Genomic DNA, 9,684 nt, shown 5'->3' on the forward strand with positions numbered 1-9,684 from the left:
CAGACCGGATTGCTTAGATGGTGGAGGTTCCTGTGTCTTCTCGATGGATTCATAATCATCGCTTTAATTCTCCACTTTCGAATAAGAACTGTACATATTGTTTAGGTGGTGGAGGTTCTTGTGTCTTCTCCATGGATTTTTAATTATCGCTCTAATTCTTGATTTTTAATTAAACACTATTTGTATAAAATGATTATGTATAATAATGTATACAAGATTTTATGTAAAATAAGACAGATTCCAAGGGATTCTGGTGATATGTGAACTGTCTGCGGCGATTTTTAAATAATATCCTAGTGACTAACGATACGGTGAAGGAAACATGTGCCGTTTAGTATTTCAGGTGCTGCCACGTGGATTGTTTCATTTTGTTCTTTTTTTTCATGTTTTAATAATGTCATGTTGCTATATTCTATCTTCTTTTTTTCTTCCGATCTGTTCCTTCGATATTCGACGATCGAGGTCTCTTGAGATCAAGCTTACTTGTAGAATGATCGTGATAGAAGAAACTAACGTGATTTAATAGACATTTTTTACGTGTTATTTCATTCCTTGGTTCTTAACGAATTAAAAAGTACTCGAACTAATTAATATTCCACACACACGCATATAAAATTTCTTTAAATTTTCTTCGATCTTAATTACTTTTAAATTATTTGAATGTCTTTGGGAATCTTTAAAAATTATGAAAAAAATTGTACAGCCTTAATTCTCGAAATCTTAGAAATATAATCATAGCGAAATACAGTGCAATAAGTTTGATCTCGAGAGATTTCTTTTCGCCTCTTTCTATTCTCTGATACACTGGAGCTTGGTAAAAAAGGTGGTTGGGCCTATTTTTCCTGTAGAGAGCGTGAAACATCGGCCGATACTGACCAGGCCTCCAAGAAACACGACGGTTCTGATAGGAGGCAACGTTACTATGACCTGCGAGGTTCTGTCGGACGCGCATCGTCATCTTGAATGGTATCACGGTTATCACACGTCTTTCGACACTGTCAACAAAACCAATCAAAGTTTCCGGGTGGAGGTCAAGGTGGGCACGTAGAACTACTTGAAATTGCATGGAACACACTCTATTTTTGTTTATACGCTTCCGCTTCTTGTGTCTTCAATAGATCAAAATTAATTTAAAGTTTAAATGTCGCTAAAGCTATTTTTCAAATCTTCTTGCTTATGATCCTAATAATACTTTTCTTAACTCTAACTTTTTCTTATCCCATACTCTTCGATTTTGCATTGGTTCTGTTAAGGTCTGAGTTACTATTACATAATTGTCAGTTTTCAAGAATTTCATATAATTCCTCGAGAATGCGAGTAAATTAGCGAGACGTACAGTTTTGCATTTTAAACATAGTATTATTCTTCTGATCGCTATGAAACGTAGAATTATTTTTTTTTTTTATAGTTTATTTTGGTTTTTACAATATGTCCTGAAGGACATTTGGTAAAGTGTTATATCTCATTGGTAATACAAAAAATAAAATAAAAATAAATATAGCATGTGGGTGGCTACCCCCAGCAGGGTTAAGTTATATCTTTTATGACGTAGAATTATGAAACAGAATATTACTTTCATCAGAAGATCTAAATTGCACAGTATCATAAGATTGCAAGTAAATTTACAAGCTATCTTTGTACGTTTTCAAATATCAGAATCGCTTATTTTTCATTCAATTGCACTTAGCTACATTTTTATAAAGATCATTTTTCTATAGTTCCTTAAACTATGCTATAACTAAAATCGAAGACAACCTTAAGTACAACCACTTGCTAAATCATCCCCTTACTTAAATCACCTCCTACTCAAAACAACGAAGCTGTAATCCTCCATTTCTCTAAATTTTACTGAATTCTTTCCAACAGGCGGAAGGCGCGGATAACCCAGAAGTACTGAAGCTATACAACGTGACACAGAAGGACGAAGGATGGTACACCTGCATAGCGCAAAACGCGTTGGGAGAAACCTTCAGCAGTGCCTATCTCCGAGTAGTCGAATGTACCTAAAATTTTTTGTAATAATAAAAATCCCTTTCCCAGAATTGCATTTCCTTAGTTATGTTTAGAAAGAGATATAATTGACGTCTTTGCATTCTGCTCTTTCTCAAAATTGTCCAATAAACTTTCTAACATTAATAACTTCATTATCCTGCTACATTCGCAAGAAGATTATCGCGTTACGTCTAAAAATAGAAACAGAAAAATTTCTCTGTAAAATTAAAGAAACATCTCTAGTATTCTAAACGTATACCAAGAAATTTGCATACCCAAACACCTTATAACAATCTTGCTTTTTCGTCTGTCCATCGTCCCCAATTCTAATAAACATTTGTTCATCCTCCAGCTTTGGAGGAACATGGAATACCATTGACAGCGAAACCACAAATTCTCGTGAACGTTCTCGCCGCTGTTCTCTTCATCTTTTTCGCCGTGGGCGTGGTGGTGGTAATATACATTTTCCATCGTCTGAAACGCGAGAAAATGAAGAAGCTGCTGGCCATAGAGACGGCACGTGCCGCAGTCGTGACTCAATGGACGAAGAAAGTGATCGTGGAGAAGCAGAACTTAGTAAACGCGCAGAACGTTCAAGAACCGTTGCTGATGCCCGTGGTGAAGATCGAGAAACAAAAATCGACTGTGGCCGCGGAGGACAGCAATGGAGGAAGTATCTCGGAGTACGAACTTCCGGTTGACAGTGCTTGGGAGTTGCCACGAGAACATTTGAGTTTGGGAAACACTCTGGGCGAAGGCGCATTTGGGAAAGTCGTCAGGGCGCAAACAAATACTGGAAAACCCGGGATTCCTTGCGTCGTAGCTGTGAAGATGCTGAAAGGTAGACGCCTTATCCGACGCTTCATTCTCATTGTTCTAAGTTGCTTGAATTCCTCGTTTCTTCTTCTCGTTATGATTTTGTTAGCTTCGCTCCTTTACATTTTTCATTCTCTTTCGTTCGATCTTCATCAAAACTATCTAAAAATCATTCTATGCAAAAAGATCTAATCGCCAATTACACACCAATCATTCGACCTAATTATCCAGTGACCAATTTCTCCACAGAGGGTCATACCGACGCGGAAATGATGGACTTGGTATCTGAGATGGAGATGATGAAGATGATCGGCAAGCACGTGAACATAATCAATCTGTTAGGAGCCTGTACACAAGGCGGGCCATTGTACGTGGTCGTAGAATTCGCTCCGCATGGAAACCTTCGTGATTTTCTACGGGATCACAGACCTTCCTCTGGATACGAACCGACCATTGGCCAAGAACCAAAAGAGAAAAAGACTCTCACCCAAAAGGACCTAGTATCGTTCGCCTATCAGGTAGCTAGAGGGATGGAATATTTAGCGAGCAGAAGGTGTATCCACAGGGATCTGGCTGCCAGGAATGTTTTAGTCAGTGACGAATATGTTTTGAAGATCGCTGACTTTGGTCTCGCTAGAGATATACACTGTCACGATTACTACAGGAAAACCACGGACGGAAGACTTCCGGTTAAGTGGATGGCACCTGAGGCTCTCTTCCATCGAGTTTATACCACTCAGTCCGACGTGTGAGTATAAGAAATGTTCTTAGTAATTGGATAAATATTCATTTGTTGTAAAGAATATTGGAATTATTTATCTTTTTGAAAATATAAAATCGAATAAGTCTGATAGCGTCTAACAAAGTGTCGCCAACACTGGTATCATTTATATTCGTTCATTAATTAGAGTCGATCCTCGTAATGTTTCAGATGGTCGTACGGGATTCTGTTGTGGGAGATCATGACACTGGGTGGTACCCCCTATCCGTCCGTACCATCCGTAGAAAAGTTGTTCCAGTTGCTAAGAACTGGCCATCGAATGGAGAAACCACCGTGTTGCTCCATCGAAATGTAAATGCAACTTTTACAATTTACCATGTGTTTTTTATCATGATGGAATACTAATACGCGATACTAACAAAACGAAACAACGTTGCAGATACATGTTGATGAGGGATTGCTGGAGTTACCAGCCTAACGAACGACCAATGTTTGGGGAACTGGTCGAGGATCTCGATAGGATATTAACGATAACTGCGAACGAGGTAGGAAACTTGAAATATTCTCTGAAAACCGAGATGAAAACTGAGATTTTGAAGTTTCTTTCAAGCAGAAGAGAATTCCCAAGCTTCAATGATTTACATTATCATTCGTTTGCCTTGCGCGACGACTACTCGGTCGTTTGATTATTTCTTCCAATCTTCGAATCTCAGTTATATTTAAAATAATCCTAATGTGTTTGGAATTTGAGAAACGACGTAACGTATCGTTTTAGGAATACTTGGACCTTGGCCTCCCGCAGCTAGACACGCCGCCGTCCAGTCAAGAGTCCAGCGAAGCCGACGACGATGAGGGCGAAGAAAAATTCCCTTACCTATTGTGAAAATCCCACGAACGATCGGTTTTCGCCGAAGATTGTGTAAAAACTCTGAGAAAGATCCGGAATGGACAACGAACGAAAGAAGCGCAGAAGATAAAAGCACGAGAAGAAAGAGGAATCAGATGCGAAGAAGAGAACGAACGAAGATCACGAAGAAGAGAAAGCTATCTTATAGTCGAAGAACGCTGGTGAACGGAAGTCGATCTACCGACTGACCTAGCGAACACGCCAAATAATATAAATCAGTATTGAATTGTTTAGCGCGTATTCCATAGAATTTAAGGAAGAAGAAAAAGAAGAAGGAAGAAAGTAACGATCGAGGAAGAAAACTCCGGCCTTCGAGGAGACTGATTTTCTTACGAACAACATTGTATTTATTTTCCTGTTATCTTTATATCCTGGGAAATCGATTACTATTATGGAACGTGCGTTTGTTCCACGTGATTCACGTACACGCGTTTCTCAGGTTTCTGTCGTAACAGAATCGTATCGAAGACTTTTGCTGCACACCTGAACTACTATGGCAGCCGAAGCGTGAGATATATAATAAAGAATAAAATTTGTTACAAAATATTCACGTCCAATTTTGTACATGTTATACTACCGTGCCATTGATAAGTGCCTTGGGAAGATGAATGAAAAGAGAAAAAGAGACAGAGAGAGAGGAGATGGAAGGAAAGTTCCGCCAGGGCTTCTTGTATTCGTTAATATGAAGAGAAGAAGAAACACGTACATATATATGTATATGGTGCATCAGGTTTGCACAGAAGAGATACCTGATCTACAGGATAATCTCGAAAAGTGTTTGTAACTAGTCAATTAATAAAACGTGTACGTTTCTCTGTAACATAGCTCGAACTCGGTTATTAAAGTATAATGATATGTATTATGTTAGCGTTTCTACGTGAATAGACTCTAGTGGACAACGAGCAGGAATCTTCGAATTTTTGTAGAAAGATGAAAGAAGATTGTAGATCGTAAGTGAATGATACGATTCGTCGAGTTTTTAATCGTCCTTTTTTTTTTTTAACACGCGAGTTTCTACGTTGTGATCCGAACGGGAGTGTCTTCGTCGAGGAGAGACGAATACGATTCAAAGGATATTATTGTATAGTTTCTTGACAATACAACGGAAGACAATTTTGCACATAATAAATGTTAGAAAAAAAGAAGAAGGAATTGAAAAAAAGAAGACAAAGAGAAGAAGATGATGGAGAGAAAATTCATTGCATCGTCCACGTGGATGTAAAATGCATAAAGATGTATAAATGGTGCATGCGAGAGGTGCTTAGTAGTAGATAATTTATTTCTCTGTATATTGTTACTTAGGATGTATTTTAAGATGTCGTTAACACTATTTTTTTTTTTTTTTTTTTTTGTATTATTATGGAACGAATGAGGCGAGATACGTGTAAAATATAGAATGGAGATTAATCAATTGATCAACGAAAATAATATACAAAAATGAGAAAAGATTCTTTGTACATAGCACCGATCTGTTTATTTAAAAGTTTTTCTCAACTTTTTCTTTTTCGTTTCGTTACCCAGCACCTAAAGGTAGCCAGTAAATCAGCATTTACCAAGGTAGATTGTATGTATAGTCTGCATAAATATTGGATTATTATTGTAACGTGAGTTTCGTCTCGAATAAATCACTGGAAACTGTACCCACATTACTCAATGTCTACATTTATTATTTCCAGACGTTTTCGCATGGTTTTTGCGATTTTCACGGTTCTTATTAGTTTTAGATGTTACAAACTTGGAATTCTGAGAAGGATTGTGAAACGTCGAACGAATTTTCACGATCTAAATATCGCCATTTTAAATCGAATCTTTGCAACTACTAGATTATTATTTTCTAGAAAATTCCCTAGATTATTGTAATTAGTGGGCTGAAAATCATAATGCTATAGGTTAGGGTTCAATGCTATTTTTCTTTTAATGTTATATACATAATAATCAGATATAAAAACATTTCGTAGCAAAAAACCAAATTATAACTAATGAACTATATTAATTATTGAATTAAGGTTGAACAATGAACTAAGCAAAAAACCGTATGACTAACTCATATTTATTAAATGTTTACGATTAAGAAAAGAAACAGATACAAAAACCTTTCAAGTATTTCTAATTAATATAGGTTAAAATCAAACGAGTCACGCGCGCGTAAAAAATAGATATGCATGCATCGACACAGTTAAACGAATAAACAAATTAGTTTATGATTGATCGAGGACATATCGAGGGCATTGGAGAACTCCCCACCACCAAACGAAACCGCGTGTCTAGAGATAAGTTAACCATAAGACAAGTGATGGCGCTGAGATCAGTTCGTTTTGTTGTCATGAGTCACATTTACACTAAGTTGTTTTTACCAGGTTTTTAGTCGAACATTTAATTTTGTATCCCTCCATTTTGCTTCGATTCTACGATAAAAAAATGCCAAGAATGATACGGACCATTCGAATGAAACTTCCTAACGAATAACACGAGTGATAGTTGCCATTGTGTGCTAACACTCGACATTCAGGTTAGAATCCGATAACCCACTTTTTACCGAGCTCAGTATTTATTTTCTCCTTCAGATCGTTGTGTAATGATCTTTATTTTATTTCCTGACAAATTTTAAACGATTTTAACCATGTGTCAGTAGAACGAATTCTATGGATTTTACTTGTTGCCAAATTTTGACCATTTCTATAATAATGTTATTCGTGTACCATTATGTCAACAGTTACTTTGGAGCTTTTCTTTTTTTGAGGGAGGAGAATAATAGATAATAATAAATAATCGTGAATTACTGTGTAAGATTTTAGTCTTGTAAAGTGACAAGTTTGAAACGATTTGACAACATTGAAATCTGATTGCATTTGTATCGTGTCTTAGGTAATATTTATTAAATGGTGATTACCAGTGCCATGGAGAGGAGAATCAAGTTGAAAACACTGAACAGCCACATAACGTGCAAGATATGCAAGGGTTACTTGATAGATGCCACGACGGTTACCGAGTGTTTACACACATTTTGCAAAAGTTGTTTGGTAAAACATTTAGAAGAAAAGCATACGTGCCCAACATGCCAAATTGTCATACATCAGTCGCATCCCCTCCAATATATTAGCTTTGACAGAACTATGCAAGATATTGTCTACAAATTAGTTCCTGATCTTCAAGAGAGTTAGTATTCTCTTGCCATTAATAAAACTGATAATATAACTTGAAAATTCTCTATAACTGACAACATAATTAATCTGGTATATTTATCTCTAGATGAAATTAAAAGGGAAAGAGAATTTTATAGAGCAAGAGGTTTACCTTGCCCTAAAGATATCCTACCAAATGCTGGAGATGTTGAGGAAGAAAAGGCAACGGCTGATGCACATGCAGAATCAGACTATCACCGTACTGATGAACAGGTAAAGAGAGATAAAAATTGTTTTTTCTATATTTGAATATGTTTTGATAATTGTAAACAGCAAATGTTTTCACAGGTTAACGTATGTTTGGAATGTATAAATACAAGTTTGAAAACTTTAAAACGAAGATTTATTAGGTGCTCTGCCCAAGCAACCATTACACATTTGAAAAAGTTTATTGCTAAGAAAGTGTTAAATGGAATGGAAAAATATCGGGATGTGAGTAAAAATTATGAAAAATTCATATCATAATTTATATTGCATTACTAAATAATGATGCTCTTTGCAGATTGATATATTGTGCAATGATGAATTATTAGGCAAGGACCACACGTTGAAATTTGTTTATGTAACAAGATGGAGGTTCCGAGACCCACCTTTAAGGTTACAATATAGACCACGAATAGACATCTAAGACTTATCTTTATGTTCGATATGCGATGAAAATCACAAAAAATCTTGTACCTATTTTATACGTTTGCTAGTTCTATCCGTGTATTGCCCGTCATAGTACTTATTTCTGTGTTTTTGGCACAGTAAAGAAATTTAATTTCGAGAATAATTTCCTGCGACGAAACAGAGTTGCTTTACACTCGCAATTTTCTATCCCTGCAATAGAAAGAATTGCTTTAACCAAATTATCAATAATCATTAACACGGCATATTGTTACGATAGCAATTCTATACATTCGATTATCATTTTATTCCTTTCTAGTTAAAGTTTGGGATCGTTTGCGTATTATCTTCGATTGAGTTACATTAACTCGCCTTTCTGATGTTCGTTACGAATTATTAATCTATATTTGTGTAATGCACAAATATAAGTAGACGAAGAAATCATAGCGACACTGTGACAACGAGAAAGTAACTTCTTCGTTCGCTGACAGTATCGATAAATGCAATTCTAAATATTTAGTTTTATATTACCGTGACGCACCTTGCGTGTTCTCGTATCGATCCTTTATAAGTAATGTTTTTAGTTAAGAGATACAGAAATAGCAATCGGTATGTGTCACGGATAAAAATTTGTTACTTTCCCGCGCATGGCAACGGAACAACAGATCATCTTTCTTCTTGTAATCTTAAGACGTAAATTTCTTTTTATACATACCCTAATTGTATATAGAATATTTTTGACAAAATGCTGATAATATTGCGCGTAGAGACAGCTTTTTAGTAGAGAGGGGAAAAAATGGAAAAAATAAGCTGGATCTAAATGCTGAAATATTTTGACCCTTTTAACTTTGTATGTTCATGCGCTGTACACATTCTAATTCAGGTCCCGAGTTTCACTCAATGCCGGGATACAAAAGAATTTTATCAAAGATATTTTCTCGAGGGATTTGATAAGGACAACGATGCGTTGAGCGAAACAGACAGGGCCACATATCGCTTAGTAGTTAAATGAACTTGTTTTGATGAACAGTGTAAAGCGAAGGAAAGCAAGTTGTGTGATTGTATATAAATATTCTAGAGGGAAAAAATTAATAAAGTGCAGTTTACTTTACGAAGTGACGGCATTTTATGAATGCTAAGGCTTGTATGTTGTACACTATGTGTGTATCTCCATAAATTATTAAATAAATATTATGTTTTGTACAGTATCAATTGAATCGATTAACGAGAATTCAATTATCATCAAAAAAGTAAGAAACTTATAGACTGTGAATGTTTATGCAAATTTGTATCTTTGTATGCAGTGGATACAAAAAATATTTGCATATATCCTTATTTTCCAATGAAACATCTTTTTATCAGGTTCTATATTTAATTATTATACTAACTTTTGTAGTCATATGAAAGTATTACTAAATGATATGAAACTTACTGTGCTTGCATTTAATTAATTAATA

General features: G+C 35.8%; 2 protein-coding genes across 6 annotated transcripts in view; both read left to right on the top strand.

The window, feature by feature from the left end:
* LOC132912261 (fibroblast growth factor receptor homolog 1-like) overlaps positions 1 to 6,085 on the top strand; it is a 114,801-nt gene extending 108,716 nt beyond the window's left edge. For 4 of the 5 annotated variants that reach the window (XM_060969573.1, XM_060969571.1, XM_060969574.1 and 1 more), the window contains 7 exons: positions 849 to 1,036; positions 1,867 to 1,999; positions 2,345 to 2,833; positions 3,058 to 3,556; positions 3,740 to 3,880; positions 3,969 to 4,074; positions 4,305 to 6,085. In XM_060969573.1, coding sequence (XP_060825556.1) covers positions 849 to 1,036; positions 1,867 to 1,999; positions 2,345 to 2,833; positions 3,058 to 3,556; positions 3,740 to 3,880; positions 3,969 to 4,074; positions 4,305 to 4,412 — 1,664 coding nt within the window. In that variant the 3' untranslated portion in view covers positions 4,413 to 6,085. The remainder of the gene's footprint in view (positions 1 to 848; positions 1,037 to 1,866; positions 2,000 to 2,344; positions 2,834 to 3,057; positions 3,557 to 3,739; positions 3,881 to 3,968; positions 4,075 to 4,304) is intronic. The other variant, XM_060969575.1, reaches the window with a different exon arrangement.
* A 634-nt stretch (positions 6,086 to 6,719) lies between these two features.
* LOC132912312 (polycomb group RING finger protein 3) lies at positions 6,720 to 9,439 on the top strand. The gene is made up of 5 exons (XM_060969717.1): positions 6,720 to 6,945; positions 7,302 to 7,592; positions 7,686 to 7,831; positions 7,907 to 8,050; positions 8,121 to 9,439. The coding sequence occupies exons 2-5, from the start codon at positions 7,316 to 7,318 to the stop codon at positions 8,244 to 8,246; spliced, it is 693 nt and encodes a 230-aa protein (XP_060825700.1). The 5' UTR covers positions 6,720 to 6,945; positions 7,302 to 7,315; the 3' UTR covers positions 8,247 to 9,439.
* The last annotated feature ends 245 nt before the right edge of the window (positions 9,440 to 9,684 follow it).

This window comes from Bombus pascuorum, chromosome 11 (assembly GCF_905332965.1).
Source record: "Bombus pascuorum chromosome 11, iyBomPasc1.1, whole genome shotgun sequence".
Taxonomy (NCBI): Eukaryota; Metazoa; Arthropoda; class Insecta; order Hymenoptera; family Apidae; genus Bombus; species Bombus pascuorum.

Coding starts and splice junctions, on each gene's coding strand:
- LOC132912312 (XM_060969717.1), top strand. CDS start 7,316: ATGGTGATTACCAGTGCCATGGAGAGGAGAATCAAGTTGAAAACACTG. Junction 7,593..7,685: donor AGTTCCTGATCTTCAAGAGA/GTTAGTATTCTC, acceptor ATTTATCTCTAG/ATGAAATTAAAAGGGAAAGA. Junction 7,832..7,906: donor ATCACCGTACTGATGAACAG/GTAAAGAGAGAT, acceptor ATGTTTTCACAG/GTTAACGTATGTTTGGAATG.